This window comes from Stomoxys calcitrans, chromosome 5 (genome assembly GCF_963082655.1).
Source record: "Stomoxys calcitrans chromosome 5, idStoCalc2.1, whole genome shotgun sequence".
Lineage (NCBI taxonomy): Eukaryota > Metazoa > Arthropoda > Insecta > Diptera > Muscidae > Stomoxys > Stomoxys calcitrans.
In genome coordinates, this window is record NC_081556.1 from 158155874 (window position 1) to 158179181 (window position 23308).

At 39.6% G+C, this 23308-nt stretch overlaps 2 protein-coding genes across 5 annotated transcripts in view; one reads left to right on the plus strand and one right to left on the minus strand.

Moving 5' to 3' along the window:
- LOC106095957 (serine protease filzig) overlaps positions 1 to 22417 on the minus strand; it is a 60668-nt gene extending 38251 nt beyond the window's left edge. Inside the window, exons 1-2 of one of the 2 annotated variants that reach the window (XM_013263419.2) lie at positions 22400 to 22417; positions 20805 to 21000 (exon numbers count right to left, since the gene is read on the minus strand). In XM_013263419.2, the coding sequence (XP_013118873.2) occupies positions 20805 to 20946 (142 nt within the window). In that variant the 5' untranslated portion in view covers positions 20947 to 21000; positions 22400 to 22417. Of the gene's footprint in view, positions 1 to 20804; positions 21001 to 21807; positions 21834 to 22399 lie in introns of those variants that run through there. The other variant, XM_013263418.2, reaches the window with a different exon arrangement.
- On the plus strand, positions 1033 to 11349 carry LOC131997790 (activating signal cointegrator 1 complex subunit 2 homolog). Of its 3 annotated transcripts, none has more exons than XM_059369403.1 (2): positions 1033 to 1369; positions 10443 to 11349. In XM_059369403.1, exon 2 carries the CDS (start codon positions 10449 to 10451, stop codon positions 11082 to 11084), a length of 636 nt encoding a protein of 211 aa, XP_059225386.1. In that variant the 5' UTR covers positions 1033 to 1369; positions 10443 to 10448; the 3' UTR covers positions 11085 to 11349. The 3 variants fall into 3 exon arrangements, with proteins under 3 accessions (XP_059225386.1, XP_059225387.1, XP_059225385.1); XM_059369404.1 differs by lacking the exon at positions 1033 to 1369 and adding an exon at positions 2516 to 2768; XM_059369402.1 differs by lacking the exon at positions 1033 to 1369 and adding an exon at positions 2516 to 2741.
- Positions 22418 to 23308: the final 891 nt, after the last annotated feature.

The following is a 23308-nucleotide window of genomic DNA, read 5'->3' on the forward strand; positions in this document are numbered from 1 at the left end:
GCCTCCTTTTTTATGCCGCGTCCGGACGGAGTACGGCACCACTAGGGAGAGAAGTTTTAACATGACAGGATACCTTACAAATCTAGACAGCATTAGTAAGGCGATTACCATCGCTGAAAATTTTTCAATGTTTACGCCAGGACTTGACCCGGGCTTTCGGCGTCGTAGGCGGATATGTTAAGCTACGCGCCACGTTGACCTCCACGATCAAGATTAGAGTTTAAGCTTAATGGATAAAGGGCCTCCTTTATTATCTCGCGTCCGGACGGAGCGCAGCACCACTAAGTAGAGAAGTTTTGACATGACAGGATACCCCACAAATCTAGACAGCATTAGTAAGGCGATTACCATCGCTGAAAATATTTCGAAGGTCACGCCAGGACTTGAACCCATGCTTTCGGCGTCATAGGCGGTCATGCTAAGCTCTGCGCCACGTTGGCCTCCACCTTGAGCCTCTAGAAGGCGCAATTATCTCCCTTAAATGTAGTACGTAAAGTTTTCCTATGACTTCCAACAGCCATGCCAAGTATGGCATGGCTCCCATATAAACAGATCACCCAATTTGCCTCCTTGGCCGATATCCGGTTTGGTTGAAATTTTTAACGTGATATTTTTTTGACTTCCAATAGTGATGGCTAGTACGGTGCATATCGGTCCATAGCTTGATGTATTTCCTATATATGTGAAAAAGTCATTTAATGAATGTGTCAAATGCGATCCGTGGTGATAATATTCGGCCCGGAAGACGTTGGACAAATTTGCATTTGTCCCTTAAAAATTAAGAACATATCGTAGAATAAGTTGTATGAATTATTGAATTGTATTGTGAATTGATATGAATTGTCTAGCGTATAAGAGATCCTTTTTTGCCATCCGTACTAGATTGTAAGACTATTGTGAATTGTTAGTTATAAGCCTTTTAGTACTGCAGCTCACTTGCCCTTTCTGTAATTTTTAAAACTTCACTTCTTACACAACCGCAGCAAGGTGAGCATCCACACTTTTTTTTCCTCTCCTAATAACACCCTTACCTTTGTAATCTCGCAACCGAAACACTTACCATCTTTTTATTTCCACTTGTCTCTTTTGGGTTTATCTCCTCTTTTTCTAACTTATTATTCCTCTGTGCGTGAGGAATAATAAGCTTAGTAAACCGCCTAAATTACAGTCCACTCATCATCAGCCATCGAGGGAATTCCGATTGTGACGTCATCTCTCTCGATCACTCACCCCCGCTCCGTCTACATTGGAATCCCAGTCGTGCTCATGGTCCTTCGAAGCCGTCCACTGAGACAACCAGAGACAACCATCGATTGAGGTAAATCCCATCTACATTGACATACATACATAGTTGTGTGCCATCGTTTCGGTAAGTGAAACCACTTCAGTTGTTAAAAAAAAAGCTACATACATACACACTTATAAAGGGCTAAGTGACAGAAAAACAAAAAAGAGATAAAACTACACCGAAAAAGTGCAAAATCATAAGGAAACCCCATGGTGAAGTTATAAATTGCATGAACAAACGCATTTTTAAATGCGGTGTGGATATATGGGAAATACTGCGTAAAATCCCTTAAAAAAAAGAGATCAAAATTTGTTATTTCCCGAGAATTGTCTGCCCGTCTCTATTTTCGCTTTAAAAAGAAAAAAAAGTGTGTATGTAAAAGCTTTGTGTATATGTATTTAAAGACTGAATCGTTAATTGTGAGAGGAAAGTGCGTGAAAAGTGCCAAAAAGTGTTGCTTTGTCGGTCCTCGTGTGTTGGACACGGTAAAAAGTGCATTGTAAGGGCAAGATTGTTTAAAATAACCTTTTTTACAAGGCTCTGAAAATTACGGTAAAATTTTATGTTATTTCTTCAATTTCTCCTTGTTTGCATAAATCCCGTTAAAATCAGGCAAAATATATTTTAAAGTCCATATAACGGATCAAAATCGCTGAAGACTGATACATAATTTGCTGCAAAAGTAATAAGGAAATTTTTAATACATAGTCCCCTTTATGTATAACACAAAGTTCAACGAACGTTTCGTGCAGTGTAATAAGGGAGATTGAAGTTGACTCTCTTTCTATCTCTGTGGATTTGTGCAGGAGAGAGAACGAAAAAGAGAACTGCAACTCAAAAGGTAAAAGCGAAGACCAAACGAATGAGGAGCAAAGGAAAGAAATAGACGGACAGACAGGCCAACACTTGGAAGAAGAAGAAGTTGGGTTTGATTTAAATTGATTTGGAACAATGTGGAAGTGTGCAGTGAGAATTTAAAAGAATTAGAAAATAGAAAAATTTTATGTGAGAATTTTTAAATAAATAGCAAAAGTGCAAACCCCAAAAAAAAAAGTGCTATTAATTTTCACAATTTGCAAAAGAAATGGAAAAAGAATATAGAATTAAAAATATTTGTTGAAGGGAGAAATCGAGCTAAATTAACAAAAGAAAAGGGATAAAGCACATAAAGTTAAAAACCAACCTTCCATATAAAGTTAAAAACCAACGACACATACAAAAATTTAAAAAAAAAGTGTAAAGTTCTATGGAAAATTTAATAAATATTGCACGGTTTAAAAAAAAAAAAAAGGAAAAATTGCACAGTTATTGAAATATTGCTTAGTTCTATAATTTATTGCACATATCCCATCTCTTATAAATGCTTAATGCATTCGAAGGGAATGCAGAGACTAAACCCTTTGTTATTTTGCTATTGTCAAAATATTGCACAATTCTGAAATCACAACGCTGAGTAAATTATTGCACACCCCCTTCTAGTGTACGCTCACTTCATACATGCCATAGGAATATATAATATTTAATCATTTGCACTTGGATTTGGTTGAAATTTTTAAAATATTGCACAGATATAAAAACACTTATTTTAAAAATATTGCACAAACCAGTTGTTGACCCACTCTTATACATACCTTTTATCTTTGCATCCACCATTTGCGTAATTTGTTTTTTTTGGTTGTCAAAAGCATTAAAATATTAAAATATTGCACTCATACCTTATACTAGTTTTAAATCACGGCACTATTTTGGTTCATTGCACGCCTCCCTCATAATTTTCTACATTATTCATTATTATTATTATGCGAATTTTCATGATCCAGCAAACGTAAATAAAGAACAGAAGAAGTAAAAAAGTACCAACCAAGGCATTTGTCAACAAGAGAAAGAATAAGGAAAAAGATCAAGAAAAAAAAAAAAAAAAAAAAAAACAAACAAACCAAAAGGCCTGCTGCCTAAAAGCACTGGTTGGTACATACAAATAGAAATAAAGAAATACGCGCCAATTCTCTTCTCATATGATCACTTATATACGTATGAGTGTATGTTTATGCATCTGCCTACCCGCTCCCATTCTGTTCTGCCTACGCTGCGCTGCCTACTCGGTACTGCCAACTCCGTACGTATTGACTCTGTCGCTGAACAACAAGCAGAGCCCTCTCGTTTAGCCACCTGATACACACACGCACTTACATTAATGGTCATCATCCGCATGTTTGTTTTGCCCTAGTTGTTCCCATTGGAATATTTGTTTTTGAAGAGGAACAAAACAAACTACGTGTTATTAGGTGTTACCAGATTGTTTGTTTTGTATTGAATTGCGGGATTCGTAATTATTTTTCTCAATTTCCCCCCGCTTAATTAAATCAATTAAAAAAGGTATTTGGAACAGGAAAACAAGAATTTCCTTGACGTTTGGCATCTTTGGAAGAGTTGGTTATTAGTTAATACACGATCATAATTATTTTTTTTATTTTTGATTTGCGTATATAAATCATTAATCACTGAAGTAACAAGAATCTGTGTGCAGCATTTGGCAACAGTGCATGCGTACGGCACCGTATGAGTACATACCCTCACTCAGCAGGCATACACTTAGAGAAAAAAGCTCAATGAATAAAGCGGCAGTTTGACATTTTGATTCATATGCAATTTGAATTGAATGTCTTGGAATCGTCAATACACTAACAGAATTATACACACATATTTACTAACTCATAAATTTCGAACCATATACACATTTTACCTGTTTTTTCAGCCTTTCTGTGAACTTGTTTGACAAGTTAAAGAATTTCTATGAATTAAACAGAGATATTTGAAGAAATTTATCAAGCTTTGGAGAAGTATGTGTTTTTAGATTTTTGAGAAATTCACTTACACATATCAGCTGATAAGCCACTCTAGATAAATTTCAACAGATATCATCTGAACATTTGTCAATTATTGAATAATTGCTCGCAATTAGTACGCGGCAGTGTATAGTTGTGAGAAAAGGCGACAAGTTCTCTTTTGCCACACTCCTCTACAACAGAACCTTTTCCTTTTTGATTGTAATGCAATTCAAATTGACGGTTCTCTGTCTATTGAACTGCAGTTTATAAGTTTGGTGCAATTCAATTAAAATTGAATTTTCGGACACCACTTATCCCTCCGACTATGCTCATCACGGGAATTTCAGTCCCTCACGTCTAATGTTATGAATTATTTGGATTAGCTGTGAAATCTTGCCTTTGGTATTCTCGCCTTTAAATCTAAGACTGCTCTTTAGACGCCCGCAAAGATTCTGAGTTTTTAAAATTATATTTGGCATATTATGCAGAACCCGCTACTTTAATTATTCGGAATCTTATCACCTCTCTTACTAGCTGAACAATTTTGGTTATTCAACGAAGCTTTACGCTTGCACTCAACCCAATCGCAAATCAAAATTGTTTCTATCTCCCTGTGTTTCCAGAGGCAAATAGATTTCTCACGACAGTACACCAAATAATTCTTCTGCGCTACTTTCTTGGACAAGAGTTGAAATCTCTACTCGAAGTAATTCTTCTGCACTATTTTCCCAGACAGGAGTTGAAATCTCTTCACTCTTCGCTTATTTGCTCTATTTCTCATTGTTCACTCTATTGTACGGAATCAGTACAGAATGAACTTAGAGGAAGCCACCACGGACATGGCTTCTCTGCCTTCGGGATCTAATCCTTTATCGAATCCCACTTCCGCAATTAAGACTTCGTCGAATCAAGACAAGTTTCTCTTTGATTGCGACCATTTGATCAACTTTTGCACTCAATTTGAACAGAGTGACATTCAGGATCAAACTGATTCGGTATTGGAAGTAAAGTTAGAGGACCTCGAGAATCGGTGGCAACGACTTCAGGCTACCTATGAAGGTCTCATGCTAGCTCCAAGAAGTGTCAATACCAAGGACTACAGGGACAACGCTAGAGTTAATTTCAATGCCAGCTCCGAAGCCTATTACATGGCAAGGTCCCAAATCCTGGATATTCTGAGAATATCAGGAGGAAATGCTCGCCAGAACGCTAGGCACAGCCTTATTCCGGCTTATATTCCCCAGCCTTCGGTTGATCACTCCTCTCAAGAGGTGGCTGGCAGTTACATCAAAGTGCCTCCCTGTGATACAGAGGTATTTAAAGGGGGTTACGAGGAATGGCCATCATTCCGTGACATGTTCACGGCCGTTTACGTTAACCATCCAAAATTGACGAGAGCTCAGAAGTTATATCATCTGCGGAACAAGACTAGAGGTGCAGCTGGCGCCATAGTCAAGAGATTCACTCTATGCGATGAAAACTTCGAACTCGCTTGGAGTGCTCTAAAGGCTCGTTATGAGAACAAGCGGGTCTTAGTAGACAATCAATTAAAGGTTCTCTTCAACATTCCTATGGCATCTGTGGAGAATAGTGAAGCAATTCACAAAATTCAATCCACCGTGAATGATTGCCTGTGCACTCTCGAGACTCTTGACGTCAATGTAGAAAGCTGGGATCCCATACTCTTATACTTGGTTTCGACCAAGTTGCCAGATGAAACGCTGGCTCTGTGGGAGCAATCCCTCAAATCTCACCGCGATCTTCCTACCTGGAAACAGCTCGATGAATTCCTCATCAACAGGTACGAAATCGTGGAACGGCTCTCGAGCATAAAAGCCACAAAGACCAGAAGTTCGCTCCCGTCTCAAAGCAGTGGTAAGGTTCAAACTTATCACTCGCAAGAAAAGCTAAGCTCTTCTTGCCCCCTATGCAGTTCCGACCACACCATAAGAAGTTGTGGACAGTTTCGGAAATATACTGCGCAACAACGCATAGATTTTGCATACAAGCACAAGTTATGCATAAATTGCCTCTCCTCATCTCATCTCAAGACAAATTGCAAAAGTGTGAACACCTGTATAATTTGTCATAAGCCACACCACACTCTGCTTCATCTAAGAAGTAATCCAGAAGTGGAAACTGAAGATCAGGCAACCCATTCTAGTCGCGAGGATGACAAGGGTCAAATGAAATCGTCTGGCATGAATTCGAGAAACACGGGTCATAATGAGGCTCCCTCAACTTCAGGCGCAAGGCGCCCCTCTCACGTTCAGGCCAATTTCTCGTCCAACAACGAAATGATTTTGTTACGAACAGCTCTGGTTCGGATGGAACATCAAGGGGAGTTGTTTACGTTAAGAGCTCTTATTGATCCTGGTTCTCAACGAACCTTTATAACACAGCGAATTCAGAAGCGCTTACAAATTCCCACTTCTAAAGCGCATTTTGAGATTTTTGGTATTGGCGAACAGACTCAAACGTCAAATAAGGAATGCCAACTTGTCATTGTGGCGGAGAAATACGATGTTCGCTTCACAGTCTCGGCAATAGTATTGCCTAAAATGACAAAATGGCTTCCTTCCGTCTCATTCAAAATCTCAAATCCGTCCGAGTTGGAGGAGTTAGATCTGGCCGATCCAAACTTCAACAAATCCGCTCAAATTGACCTAATTTTAGGCAATGATTCTGAACGATTCATTAATATGGAAGGAATCAGGAGGAATATATGTGGCGATACCTCAGCATACAATACAGTTTTTGGCTGGGTATTGAGCGGTCCAATGCAAACTGAGAGAATTTTATCATTTTCCACGAACGTGGTGGAATCCGAGGATATAGAAATCAGCGAACTTCTGAGAAAATTCTGGGAGCAAGAAGAGGTACCCATGGCTCCTCCTCTTTGTGAAGATGATCAGTTTTGCGAAGAGTTCTACTCTAAAACTACCTCCAGGTCGCCGGACGGTAAATACGTCGTGAGACTGCCTTTCAAAGCAGAATTCTCCGACTCCCTCTCTCTTGGCTCATCTCGCTTTCTGGCTCTGGCTCAGTATAATCGGATGGAGACAAAGCTCTCTAATGATCCCGAGCTAAAAACCGAGTACAATTCGGTTTTAAACGAGTACATTTCTCTTGATCACGCTCAGGAGACCTCGTCTCAGGAAATCAACTGCGATGGACGATACAATTCATTTTATCTCCCACACCACGCAGTCGTCCGTCCAGAACACAAGTCCACGAAGGTGAGAGTTGTGTTCAACGCATCTCGTAGGAGCAAATCTGGTTATTCGCTGAATGATGTGCTCCGCACAGGACCTACACTGCAAACCGATTTAACGTCTGTGATCCTCAATTGGCGCCGATACCGATATGTGTTCGGTGGCGACATTCAGAAGATGTATAGGCAAATATGGCTACATCCGATCGACAGAGCATATCAACGCATACTTTTCAGACCGGATCCTAACGGACCGGTGAAGGATTTTGAACTAAAAACGGTTACCTTTGGTCTGAACTGCGCACCGTTTTTAGCAATTCGCACTCTATTGCAACTCGCCTCTGATTCCGAGGATGAGTTTCCGAATGTCGCAAAGACACTGAGGAAGGAGACTTATGTCGACGACATTCTGTCTGGTGGCTTCACTATAGAGGACACTATCCGCAAGCAAGAGGACTTGATATCAGTTCTGGGGCAAGCAGGGTTTCCTCTTGTGAAACTGACTGCAAACGACCCACAATTACTTGCCCGGCTTCCCAAAGAGAGTCTCTATGACTCTGACTTCTTGCGTTTCGATGAAGCGAGCACAACGAAAACCTTGGGTATCAAATGGAATGCGCTTACTGATTCTTTCAGTTACACCCTCGGCGCTCTTCCAACAGATCAGCCCATGAGCAAACGCAAGGTACTGTCTGCCGTTGCTCAGTTATTCGATCCTGCAGGATGGGTGGCTCCCATTGTAATCAGGTCGAAGATACTGATGCAGCAACTTTGGCTAGAAGGTTTGGATTGGGACGACGAACTCGGCTCAGAAACTCTAATGAAGTGGAATTCTCTGATATCCGACTTGAATCACATCGGATCAATCTCCATACCCAGATGGCTACAGTACTATCCGACTGATACAGTAGAGATTCACGGGTTCGCCGACGCGTCTCAGGCGGCGATCTGTGCATGCGTCTACATTAGGTGTCGGGCCTCAAAATCCGTTGTATCCTCGAATTTACTCGTTGCGAAGAGTAGAGTGGCTCCACTGAAGCCTGTATGCCTACCACGTTTGGAGCTCAATGGAGCCTTTCTCTTGGCAAAACTTGTCAACATTGTGCTATCCACTTTCGATCTGGACATTAGTGGCATAACTCTTTGGACGGACTCATCCATTGTCCTTGGATGGTTAACAAAACCACCATGGACATGGGAAACATACGTGGCCAATCGGACGTCCAAGATTCATGACCTTCTTCCAGGGGGGACATGGCGACATGTCCCTACTCACGACAATCCAGCCGACCTCGGCACAAGAGGTTGTAGGCCGCAAGACCTCACATGCAACTCATTGTGGTTTCATGGCCCAAATTGGCTGACGAACCCACCGTCAGAATGGCCAAACAGGAACCCTTTGGTATCCCCTGGAATGGGAAAGCGCATGAATATCCAGGTTATGCACGAGACAGTGGAAGACTCAGACATCCTGCTCAGATTCTCGTCATACCCCCGAGCACTTAGGGTAGTCTCCTATATATTCAGATTCTACTATAACTGCCTTGCTGAATCTAGAGGGACCACTAGTAACTCCTCTCCAATTCTTACCCAAGATGAGGTAAGAAACACGAAATTCCGTCTGATAATGTTGGCCCAGATGAAGTGGTACCCAGACGAATACAAGCAGGTTAGTAGTTCTGAAGAACTCTCCAACAAAAGCTCACTACAATGTCTGAACCCCTTCCTGGATCGGGACAAGGTCCTACGCGTTAATGGTCGACTCGCGGCTTGTTCTTTACCCTACAACGAGAGATTTCCTATCATACTTCCAGGGAACTCTCGGCTTTGCCACCTTTATTTGCTCCATTTGCACGAATTTCTCGCCCACGGTGAATGCATCCTAATGTGTCGTATGATTCAGACAGAATTTCACATCTCACGTCTCAGACCAAGGGTGAAGGGCATTATTCACAAGTGCAAAACGTGCATCATCTTCAAGAAGAAGCCTTGCTCCCAGATTATGGCTCCGCTCCCTCTTGACAGATGTACAATAACACCACCATTTCACGTGACGGGCATAGATTTCGCAGGGCCCTTTGATCTCAAAAGTTCAGCTCTTCGCAGAGCCCCTCTCTTAAAGGGTTATGTAAGCATTTTCGTGTGCTTCTCAACAAAGGCTGTGCATTTAGAGCCATGCTCCGAGCTCTCCACGGCGGCATTTGAAGCCGCCTTTTCTCGATTCGTTGGGAGGCGAGGCCTACCTCGTAAGGTAGTATCTGATAATGGCAGGAATTTCGTGGGTGCCAGTCGAAAGATGCTACGAGAGTTTAGGAGTTTCATTCAGGTTGCAGCAAGCGACATTGCTGAGAGGTACTCTACACAGGGCTTTGAGTGGCAGTTTATACCCCCTCATGCTCCACATATGGGTGGGCTTTGGGAATCGGCCGTGAAATGTTTTAAGCACCATTTCAGGAGAGTGGCTGGCGCTCATTTATTCACGTTCGAGCAATTTGCCACATTACTTGCTCGTATTGAAGGAGTTCTGAACTCTCGCCCCATCTCTGCCGTCTCTGAGGATCCGAATGATCTCACGGCGCTGACTCCCGGACATTTTTTGAAAGGCGCTCCGATAATGTCATTTCCCGAGCCTTTGGCTGGGGATATCTCCGTGGTAAATAGGTGGGTGAAGTTGAAGGCCATCCATCACCAGTTTGCTATACGATGGAAAGAGGAGTATCTGAGGACGCTGCAGAAGCGTTATAAATGGAAGACCACTTCTCCCAATGTGAAGGTCGGTGATCTTGTAGTCGTAATGGACGATCTACTACCGCCTAGTGACTGGCGACTGGGAAGAGTGTCTAAGACCTACAGCGGTTCCGATAGGAACACCAGAATTGCGGATGTGAAGATCGCATCCGGGGTCATTACTCGACCAATCGTTAAACTATGTCACTTACCCATACTTGATCAAACCCAATAGGGGAAATTATTACCGCATAAGTGTGTCTGCTTCTCCCCTCATTTCCATTTCCTTTACTTTTCATACCCGTTTATATACTCTATCTCACTCTCATTTGTTTTCTCATTTCTTGCTTACCTCAACAGTCAATAAACATCTGTCTACTTTCAGGTCAAAATGAGTGCCCAAAACCTCTACAAGTGCATGTTGTGCAAAAAACGCCATGCCCTCAGATACTGCCCAATTTTCATCCAGATGACGGTGGAGGACAGGAGGGTAGTAGTTCGACAGCACAACTACTGCCGAAATTGTCTGGCGAAAAGCCACACAATTGATGACTGCCAGTCGGCAGATACTTGTCGAAAATGTGGGTTTCGGCATCACACCATGCTGCACCCACGAAAACTCACCTTCAACTCCAGCAGCTCTACCATCACCACCAAATCGACCTCATCAAGACAACAACCCCAAAAGAAACCACCAACTTTAGCACGGCCTCGACGACAACAATCAACATCAACTCCGGCCCAACGCAAACAACCAGCTAAATCACGCCTTGGCCAACGTCAACACACAGCCTCAGCTGGTCAACAACAGCGACAACCCAAAAAACGCTACAGGTCTCAGAGTCAAAGAGGCCGCCTGCCACCAAAGCCAAGACCTCAGCAAAAGCCAAGACCTCAACAGAAGCCAAAGCCACAGAAAGCCAAAAAAGAACGCTCAGCAGCCCCTCAACCGAATTACTTGATACTGTCAGAGGCTATAAAGTCCTTGGCGACCGTACTTTGCGCTTCCTCATCAAATTTTGCGTAACCGCAAGGCCGGCGCCATGGACAAATTTGCATTTGTCCCTTAAAAATTAAGAACATATCGTAGAATAAGTTGTATGAATTATTGAATTGTATTGTGAATTGATATGAATTGTCTAGCGTATAAGAGATCCTTTTTTGCCATCCGTACTAGATTGTAAGACTATTGTGAATTGTTAGTTATAAGCCTTTTAGTACTGCAGCTCACTTGCCCTTTCTGTAATTTTTAAAACTTCACTTCTTACACAACCGCAGCAAGGTGAGCATCCACACTTTTTTTTCCTCTCCTAATAACACCCTTACCTTTGTAATCTCGCAACCGAAACACTTACCATCTTTTTATTTCCACTTGTCTCTTTTGGGTTTATCTCCTCTTTTTCTAACTTATTATTCCTCTGTGCGTGAGGAATAATAAGCTTAGTAAACCGCCTAAATTACAGTCCACTCATCATCAGCCATCGAGGGAATTCCGATTGTGACGTCATCTCTCTCGATCACTCACCCCCGCTCCGTCTACATTGGAATCCCAGTCGTGCTCAGACGTTAACGCGCATTTACTTGTTTAATTTGTTAGTTTTATAATTTAAATGGTCTATGTTAGATTTTCAGTTTTTTTCTAATTTTTTTAATGAAATGTTGTGTTGAAATTTTGCAGATTCAAACTCATTTGTCCAGAATGTGTATTTATAAATTTTAATTAGAAAATGTCATTGAAATAGGTATGAGACAGATCAAAACTAACCTAAAATTAGTAGATTTTAATCATGAAATGTTCACATTTTCATGTAAAAGTCTAATATGTAATGTAAAAAACGAAAGACTTAAGACACAAACTCTGGAAATGTTTCATATGAGAATAAGAAAAATTGTTACACAATTCGAGAATTAAATTTTCTATGCTAGTGTTAAGTGTTAAGCTTTATTTTTTTTTCTTTGGTTTACTACATTAATGTTTTAAGAATTTTAATATTAAATACCTTTTTAGCTATTTTTTTAAATATTATATATTTGAAAAATGGAGATAAGAGTAATAATTTGATATTATTCTTAATGAAAATACAAGTGTTTTCAGTATATTTCTTATTTTCTACTGCATTTGTGGGGTTCCATTGCATGATCTCATTTAGCCTTATGTTTAATATATCAACTTTCGGCCTTTCTATGTATGCCACCATAATCCTCTTTAGTAAATGTGTGTCGATAGATTTACATACACTGAACGATAAATGCATATGTGTCAACTGACTGGTTATTTTTTGGCTTAGTTGAAAGGAAAACCAGAAATTGCGCCTAGTAACGTAAACTACCTCCTGCAGAGTATTGGATAATTTGCACATTGCAAATGTATGCGTGTGCAATGTCTTTTTTTTAATTTGTGCCTCATTTTTTATACTTCGATTTATTTAGGTCAATGTGTAGTTGCTTTAAGTTATGAAATTTTGAATTAAGGCTTTGAATAACTTTTTTGAACTATTTTTAAGAGGCGCAAATTGGTTGGGAGAGTTTTAAATGTGGAGGTAATTAAGGAAGCTGGTTAGAGCTTGTCTTCACGCTCTATCAAACATAGTTGAGATAAGAGACCCAGAAGATGAATGACGACAAAGCCTTGACATGACATGAACTAACCATAGTGATTCTAGGCGACCAATGTTTTATGGATTGTTATGAGTTTTACGAGTTTTGTTTCTGTTTGAAGGACGTCGTTTAAGGCGAGTTTGATAGCTGTTAAGCGTCTAAATTCATTTTCGCCTTAATTGAAAATCTCCTGTTAAATATTGTAGTAAATATCTTCATTTTTAAAGCCTCCAAAGTATAAAGGAGGGAAATATTGTTCTAAGACTCAGCAAGTATGTATATTCTGTCTTTTATAAACCGATCTTCGGATATGGTTTGAGTCCTTAGGCGCTGTCTCTTAATGCTTCTTATGATATATAATACGTGTAGATACCACAAAATAGTTAAGACTTCTTGAGGGCAAAATTCAGAGCGGCTATACAGAGTTAGCATAAATTTTTGGAAGTTTCCATTGTGGCGGATATTTTTCTAGAATTCGACCTGTAATTTTCTTTTCGTTACAATATGCAAGTCCATCACATATTTGAAATGTTAGGAGAGAAATTTTATATCATCCTTATTTGAGGCATAATTGCTCTAATTGCTCTGCGTCAATCTATATATTTGGCAAGGGGTGGATTGGATGTTTTTCGTATGATTTTATGAAGCAAAAATACCAATATGCAGAAAACTATAATTTCCGCTCTATCAATTGATCGATGACAAACAAGTTGCCACTTAATTGAAAATGATAACAATGACGACAACCATGACAACAATAACAACAACAACAACAAAAAAACAGCAGCAAGAGTCAGCACATATTTATGGGTATTTTGTCGGCTTAAAGGCGCACAAAAGAATAGTGAGAGTTGGTTTGGGGAATCCAAGAAATTTTCACCTCAACAATGTTTTCTTTGCTGAATCAACTTGCAGCGCACATATCAACATGCGAGTGTAAATTCCTTCATATAAATATATCATAATACACTTGTTGTGGGTACTACATACCTACCTAGCTGTGAACATGGGCTCAGTTTTGTTGTTGATTGCTTAGTGGTTTGTAACAAATTTTGTTTAATTGTATCGCTGCCACTTGCCAGCCATTGTTATCATCGCACAACGCTCATCACTTCCCCACAGCCAACCTGTGCCAGCTGCTGAGGAAGACCAAATGCTGAATAGCAAAGAAGAATAATAAAGAAGAAGATATAAACTATGACAGCTATTAAAGCCACAAAAGTGATATGAATGAAAACAAGATCATCATCATCAACATCATCAAATAGAAAATGACAACAATACCAAAACGAAAAAGAAAAACAAAAAAAAATAAAAGTGTCATATCACGGCAATCAACAATTCACACGTAGCATGACATTAAGAATTATTAGCCAAAAAAACAAAGAAAGAACCGAGTGTAGAAAATAATAACAAGAATGAAATGGTAAGGAAAAAATCGCACCATCGCAAGTGCGAGTTCCGACTCTCACAATGTTTAATTGAATGTGACACACAAAAAAGGTGTAAGAGCTAAGATCTATGTAAAACTTCAATGGTAATGACGAGTAAAGCGAGCACATGCGCATCGGTGTGAGTAGTGCTGTATAACAGGGCACACACATGTATTAATGTGTATGGACATATTGAAAGCGTGAAAAGAAGTTAATCTACCATTAAATGGTCTAAGTAGTGCAAAAGTAAGCAGAACAAACAAGTTGGCTTACAAATGTCATAAAATTATTATTATTAACAACAACAACAAATAAGCCACCAGCTCTCGCTTACACACATTGCATAGCACTTCCTCGGGAGAGAATACGCGTATATGAGCATACTTGTATGCATACATGTGTGCAACAAGTGTAATCATGGTTTGTTTATAAAAAGTTTACATATATGCCAGCTTGTTTACATACCAACAACACTATGTGATCTCTTGTTACTGCTGCTGTTTATGGGGCACTCGAAACAGCTCGAGTGTTTCCTAATTATTGAGTACGAGAGGAAAGAGGGTAAGAGCTTGTTATCCGGATCCGGTATTATTCTCTGCTTATGATCAGTGTGAGAGATTTGTATAGATATGCTCGTTTGTATGTCTGTATTTACATTAAAGCATAGAGGGCTGCTATATAAGTTTCTAGTCTAAGTAACACCAAGTGTTGTCAGGTGCAATCTGACATTTTCGTTGTAAAGTTTGACATTTTCTAGCATAATCGTACTCAGAACGTTTTGATATATGACCATCATTTGTGTTGTTTATGTCACTTGACTGGATAAATGGAATTAACTCCTGAACTTTTTTGTACGATAACAATTTCTCACATACTTCTCACATATCAATGAGTGCAGACCGATTAAAGTTAAAGCTCAGTGATATGGGCCTACTTTTTATAGGCGAGTTCGAACGGCATGCTGCAGTGCGACGCATATTAGGAGAAAAGTATTTAAATGTCATAGAACCTTACAAATTTTGCCCTTTGCCCACCGCTTAAAATTTTTGTGGTGGTCTTGATAACATTTTAGAAAGGGCAAGAAAGGCCACTCGTACCCTATACACCTGCAAGCGAGCCATTGGCAAAAGTTAGGGGTTTAGATCGCGCGTCATGCATTGGGTGTATACTGCAGATGTCAGACCTATAATGCTATATGGTGTTGTGATCTGGTGGACGGCGGTTCAAAAGTCCTTCTACTGCTCAATACTTAACCGGATCCAAAGGATGGCTTGTTTGTGCATCACAGCCGCACTGAGGACGACACCATCTGATGCACTGAATTTAATGCTACATTTTATGCTTCTGGACATTGTGACTACCCAAATTGCAGCGACCACTGCCCTGAGGTTAAGGGAGCTTTCATCTTTAGATGTGGTCATGTGGCGGCTACGGACACTGTGTTATCCTTGATACAATATCCGATGTTCCAGGCAGTGTGAATTACACCCTACCTGAGCCGCTTATTGATAAAAATAACTGTACCACTATTCCTGATGATTGGAACTACGATATCCCTGGTAACAGAAGTTACATGGACTTCTATACTGCTGGTTCCAAACTAAACGACCAGGTGGGCTTTGGGGTGTACTCTAAAGATTTAAAACTAGTCATATCATTACGACGATAAGCATAAATACCTTCTCAGACAGCCAGGCCGCCGTTTAATCCCTGGAGAACGTATTTCTGAACACAAAACCCCCCTCGACTGTAGCAGATCTCTCAACGAGATGGCTGAACAGTTCAAAATTCACCTGTTCTGGGTGCCGGGGCACAGAGATATCCCCGGGAATTGTATTGCGAGACTAGGAACTACCCTACACATTCCAGGGATACTGGAATGTGTGGGTATGCATCTAGCAACATGTAAGCTAAGATTTCTGGTTCAGGCCCGAAGGACAACAAATGATAGATGGTCACAAAGAGGGGCACTGTCTAATCGGAAAACATGCTGACAGACTGAAGGTTGCCAACAACGACTCTTGCAGAAGCTGTCAGGACTTCGAAGAAGAAGAGACTATAGAACACTTTCTGAGTGTGTGTCCCGCACTAGCAGTTAAAAGGAGTTACACTTTAGGTTCTCATTTCTTTGAGAACCTGTCTGATTTAGCGGATGTGAACATTAACAAGTTATTGGGGGTTTTAAAGCGATCTGGATGGTTCAACGGTAGGAACTAGAAGGCATTTTCCTTCTTCTGTTCCTGTGACATCACAATGGACGAAAACGTCTAAGTGAGTCTGATGGCAGACTGCCACTTAAACCTAACCTAACCTAACCTTGCCAGGATTCGACTCCAGTCGTTCGGCGTCATAGGTGTAAATGCTAACCGCTGCCAGAAAATACTGTTCAAGCGCCCAATAACCATGTTTTGAGCAAGGTTTCGCAATCGGAGTCGAAAGAGTGCTTCAACAATTGGTTTGAGTGCATACAAAAGTTTATAAATCATGCTGTCGGATACTTTGAGAAACAATAAAACCATTTTTGATGATACAAATGAACACTTTCATTATTAGGCCAGACATTTTTACAGCAGTCGTCGTATATGGGGTTGCAATATTCACACATTGTTTAGATAATTTTATTCCTACCACCGTAGGGTGGGGGTATACTCATTTTGTCATTCTGTTTGAAACACATCTGTTGAAATCACGCTACACTCTTTCAAAAAAGGGAATATTCAACTGAAAAGTTGCACAGATTATTGTTTGTTCATAGGCAGGTAAACCGATCTGCCGATTTAAGGTCTAAGGCCCATTAAAGACACATTTATTATCCGATTTAGCTGATTTTGGGACAGTGTTTGGTCCTTTGATCCAATCCGGGTTCAATACGGCTCAGATTGGTCTTTATTTGGATATAGCTGTCATCTCCTATTTTAAATTCCTGGTCGAATAAAGTCGCATTTATTATAAGATTTCGCTGAAATTTGTCACAGTGAGTTGTGTTCTCTTCTTCAGTGAGATGCGTTCTCTTCAACATCTGTGCTCTATATGGTCTAGGTCGGTCTCTATTTGGATACAAGTTTCATATATACCGATCATCTGATTTAAGGCCTTGGGCCTATAAAAGGGGCATTTATTATCCGATTTTGGGCTTCTCTACATTCGTACGAAGTAAGGTTCAGATAGGGATATATTTGGATATAGGTGACGTACATACCGATATCCCGTGAAAGGTGCACTTATTATCAGATTTCGTTGAAATTTCGCACAGTGAGCAATGCTAGGCTTTTCGACATCCGTGCATGGTTACATGGTTCATGGTTATATGGTTCAGATCAGCCTATATTTGGATATAGTTTTCGTGTATACCGATCTCCCAATTTAAGGTGTTGGACCCATAACAGGCGCATTTTTATACCCACCACCGAAGGATGGGGGTATATTCATCAGCGAAATATCCATTCCGACCCTATAAATTATATATACTCTTGATCAGCATAAAAATCGAAGACGATCTAGCCATGTCCGTCCGTCTGTTTGTTGAAATCACGCTACTGTCTTTAAGAACAGAGATATAAAATTTTTCACAGTTTCTTTTTTGTCCATAAGCGGATTGAGATCGAAGATGGGCTATATCGGACTATATCTTGATATAGCCCCCTATAGACTGCTCCGCTGATTTAGGGTCTAAGGCCCATAACAGCCACATTTATTATACGATTTTGCTGAAATTTGGGACAGTGAGTAATGTTAGGCCCTTCGACATCCATCCTTAGACTCCTCGACATCCTTCTTCAATTTGGCTCAGATCGGTTTAGATTTGGATATAGCTGCCATATAGACCGATCTCTCGATTTAAGGCCTTGCGCTCATAAAAGGCACATTTATTTTCCGATTTTGCCAAATTTTGGGATCGTGAGTTTTGTTGGGCCCTTCGACATTCTTCTTCAATTTGGCTCAGATCGGTTAAGATTTGGATATAGCTGCCATAGAGACCGATCTCTCGATTTAAGGTTTTGGGGCCATAAATGGTGCATTTATTATCCGATTTCGCCAAAATTTGGGACGGTGACTTGTGTTAGGTTCTTCGATTTTCTTCGAAAATCTCTGGAGCATACTTTGCTCCAGAGGTCTGCAACGGTTTTTGAAAATACAAGCCGTACGGGACGCTTAAGAACTTGAAATAGGCGATAATGACGAAATGGGTTAAAATTGGTATAACAATCCGAAAAATTCGCTGGATTCTATGCCATGGATACTTCAAAATGGCCTTATACACAAGGATAATAATTGCGCCCTCTAGAGGTTCAAGAAGTTAAGACCCCAGATTGGCTTATATGGCAGCTTTAACAAAATATGAACCGATATGGCCCATATATAATCCCAACCGACCTACACTAATAAGAAGTATTTGTGTAAAATTTCAAGTAGCTAGCTTTATTCCTTTGAAAGTTAGCGTGCTTTCGACAGACAGATGGACGGACGGACAGACGGATGAATATGGCTAGATCGACATAGAATGTCATGATGATCAAGAATATATATACTTTATGGGATCTTAGACGAATATTTCGAGGAGTTACAAACAGAATGACGAAATTTGTATATCCAAATCCTATGGTGGAGGGTATAAAAAGGTGAAGACGTTGGTATGAAAATTGCGACCTGTACTTTGTACACTAATAAGCATGTACAGAAAGAAAGACAGACGTATATCGATAGACTGGCTTAAAATGGGCAGCAATTCAGAATACATATTCTTTATAAGGTCACATATCAATATATCGAGGTGTTGCAAAATAAATAGTGAGATTTCCAAACACCCTTCTATGGTGTGGATAAAGAAATTTTGCATTTTTAAGAGCTTGGAGTCGACTTCGAAGTCGGGGTCGAGTCATAATTGTACGACTTTGCTCCACTGATGTCTGCACGGGTTATCATTAGCTTATCGCCATAATATTTCATATTTTATTTATTTGGATCAAAAGAAAAAAGATGGTTGAGGGTATGCGTTTCAAAAATAAAACAATTTTTTTTGCTACACACTACCCAACATAAAAAACAGAAAATCGTAAACACCATGTTGGTTCAAAAATTCTAAATTCCCCATACTTTTTGTAACCATAGCGTATATGAGAGCTTATATCTCTGGTAAAATTCACAACAATGTATAAATGTTTGATGTTTTTGGTGAATTTTGGTTAGTTCTTTCAAAACAATCGAGCACATTGGTCTTGTATAGGTACAGGGTGCTAAAAGTGGTGAAATTTTGTTACCGTGTACTTCAAACTGCGCCATTACAGAGTGTTCCAATGTCAAAACACGAAAACGCAATAGGTTTTCTGCAATCTGTTAAAAATTCAATCATTTTCATCGTTTTAGCGATTTTTGGCCACAATGTCAAAACATGAAAACGCAATAATTTTTCTGCAATCTGTTTAAAATTCAATCACTTTCATGGTTTTAGCGATTTTTGGCCACATTTTTGGCTTATTTCCACTCATAGTGTGTCGTTCGGAGTTGATTTGGGTGATACTTTTTCTTTGAGCTAAAAGCTTGAATCAGACAGCACTCATTAGTATGCGAGAAGTCTTCCTGTTTTCTCAATGGAATTCTGGTGGAAACATTCAAATAGCTGTCATATAAACCGATATTCCGATTTGGCTTACTAAGTCCCAAGAGGGCGTATTTCTTGGCCGATATTCAGATTTGGATTACTGATTTGATTGATTTGACTTTTAGACCCCATAGGAAGCATTTTTTCCAGGGGGTATATGAGATTCGGCTAAATGCTTTTGGTTTTTTTTTCCAATGATATGTAGGATTTAACGATGTGCCAAAATAAATGACAACCTTCAAAATTGTTCACTTTGGAAAAAATAATTTTTGTTTTTGAATATTTGCAACAATAGAACCAAAAATATGTTACTTTTAGTGTACCAATAATTTACTTGATTTCCATTCTTCTTTTTGCACAATGCAACACATTATCTCATGTCAGCATTGACCTTTGTACAGAACCTTGCAGGGACCCCCAGAAAATTGACAAAAAAAAATTCCCATTTTTCAACGTTCCATTCATGAATGCATGTTGAGGCATGTGGAAAGTGGTAAAAATTAGAGTTATAGACATATATGCCATGAGTTGTATGGAGAGGCAGCAAAACAAAGGCCAAAAGAGCTTTCACTACCAACATGTTAGCAAAGATGATGATCGTCATCATCATCATCATCATGATCACCGTCAATGAGGACAACAATGACACACACAAACGGATTGTGTGCCAACAAAAAGAGAGAAAAAAAAATAATAAACAATTTGCACAATGCGATACCGAAACCAGACAAACAGCCAGCCAGCCAGCCAACCAACAGAGAGTTGAGCTGAACTGAATTGAGCCAAGTTGAGCTAAGCTAAGCATACAAAATTTCCAACAGTGGCTGCCAATTGTCAGCAGCAACTAGGTCTGTATGTTTTGTTATTTATGTTCTTTAGTATAATTTCTTCAAGAGTTGATTATTAAAATTATGCCATGATACACATACGACACATGGTGGACGGTGGCATCGTTGTCTTCGCAGACGACTCACATCAAGCAGTTCTTCCATTTCGTTGTTGTTGTTGTTTTCGTATTTGCAACGAGAATAGAAAAGAAATCATCCTGCATTTGTGCAACAAGAACAACAGGTTGAACCGGCGGTCAACGCTTTAAAATAATTCCATGGCTACTCACCTCCATTGGTAGTCCTAAATCCGATTGTGTTGTGCACCAACGATGTCAGCGCTATAAAAATAACGGCTATGTGTGTGAGAGGCAGCAATTTCAGGTGAAAGAATCGCCTTGTAAGCGATCTACTCGAGTTTATCCTTGACATATCCTTGGTGTTGCTTTTGTTGCTTTTTTATATGTTAACTAAATATGACACTGACTAGAAAATGAAGATAAAATTATTACAAAAGCAAAAAAAAAAAACAACAATAAACACTTTGAACGATTGCAGGAGTGTTGCAACAATACAAATGACCCATTAATTGTTTATCAGTGCATTGAGCGATTGCGTTGCGTAGATGTTCTTAAGGCAAAACGAAAGACTTAGACAACAAACTTGTTTTGTTTTGTTTTCTTCTTTGCTGGCAAATGGTTGGGCTTGTATGTGTGTGTGTGTGTGAATGCATTCACACATTCAGAACATACGCACAATAATCGTTTGGTGTTTTCCTTTAGAATTCATTGCATTGCAATTTATTGTTGTTGTTGTTTATTTGTTAATTACATATAGAAATTCTAAAAGAAAATATATGCAATTGGTTTATTTTCTGTATGGTAGTTGTTTCAACTGATTTTAGCACTTTTTTATTTGGTTCTGCTTTGTATGTAATATATTGATTGCACACGCGTTTGGATTTTTTTTTTATATTTTTCTTGTATAGGCTGAAATATTTCGCACACCATAGATGTATTAATTGTTAATTGTGTTGTCTTTTTCTTTTTTATTTTTAATGAAGCACACGCACTTGGAGATGGCTTGGTGTCACCACTACCCGTCGAAATCTCTTTTAGTCTGTCTGCCTCTGTGAGGTTGCTGTTGTCGTTGAGTATTCGTGCTTGTCCAATTTACATACACCTGTTGTACAACACCAAAAGCCATCAACAACAATGAGAAACGCGAGTTAGCGTCAAAGTCAAAAGCGTCAAAGTGGTCAGATATGGAAATAGCGTTACGTTATGAACCGACCGTTGTTTCGATTTCGGACGTCCATTCGCTTGGACGTTGCGGCAGTAAATGTCGAAGCTATGACCAACATTAAGGCATTCTTGTAGTCGGTTGCTGTTGCTGTGCTGTGATGAGCTTGAAGCTGTTTTGTGAGCGATGTGCGATACTGGTGTGCAGTGGGGAGCTATGCGCTGCTGGTGCTGCTGCTACTGCTGACATCTGTTTGTGTGTGCAAAGACGAAGAAGAAAAGATAACGGACTTCGAATTTTATGCTTAACAAACTTTCACTTTAGGCATGGAGCACTCAAGCACACAATCGACCATCCAAGCCACATAGTGAGTGCGCTGAGTGTCGAGTGCCTTGGTTTTGGCCATCTCTTGAAGCAACTGCGACAGCGTCGGCGGCGCTGGTGGCTCCAAGATCTCTCAACGGTAGCAGCAGCAACAATGAAGAGCCCGGTTTTGTTTATTTTTCTGTTATTGTTATTTTTGTTTTGTTTGGGGTAGCCTCTTTAAAATTTCATCGAAATGGCACGCATCTATTGGACAAGAAATTGATTTAAACGCCTATGGAGAACACAAGTACACTTCACTGTCATTTGCCTCGATTACCATGAATGGATGCACTTTATTTCTGTTTTTGTTTCTCTTTCTTTTTTTTTCTATTCTTTTCAATTTTATGTTGCAATTGTAACGGTTACCGTTCATTCGTTTCGAATAGATCGGGAGGGAAAATAAAAATAGTAGAAATCAGTTGAATGTCCACATGACCGTACTCTATGAATTCTGTTTCTCAACTGAATCACTGCCAGCTAGACTGTCTATATTTTTAGCTTGGAATTTGGGCTCTTTTCAGCCAAGTTGATAACATGTTTATGTTATGTTACTCTCAGCATAAATTTGTTCAACTTCAGTAACGGCTCTCACTCTCTCAACCCCTGTTAAGATTCGAGTTTGGCATTTAGTGACTTTATAATGATGCTATTGTAGCGGACGTTTTATGTGCATTTCCTGATTTTCGGAAATCCGTTCTTTTTGCAATTTCGGTGCGAATGTCGCAGATATGTGTCAAGTTAGCAGAGAGCAGTCTATTGGCAATTAAACAATAAGTGAAATGATTTAATTATGCATGTTAATAAAAACTTGTTAGTATTTCGAAGAGGGAGATTATCTTGGTAGCAATCCAATGGTGCCATTAAATGTAGAGCAATTTTGTTTTAAGCTTACCCTTGCCAAAAATGTTAATACCTTTTGATAGTTTTAGTGAAAATTTAGTTTGAGAAATGTCTTCGTATCAAATGAATCATGACATGTCATTAAAAAGAGAAACAAAATCAGTGTGGTTGGGTTGGGTTGATTGTAAATCGCATAGCGCACTATGGGCGAAATGACCGATTTAACGCCTTAAAAATTATGGCGCTTAAGGTAATTTTTTTTGTTTTGCTAATAATTTTTTTTGATTGAAAATAGATTCAGGTACAATAAAAACCAAAAAAAACATTTTTTTAATTTTTTTGTATT

Bases quoted from the DNA above. Each gene is read 5' to 3' on its own strand.
- LOC131997790 (XM_059369403.1), top strand. From the start codon at position 10,449: ATGAGTGCCCAAAACCTCTACAAGTGCATGTTGTGCAAAAAACGCCAT.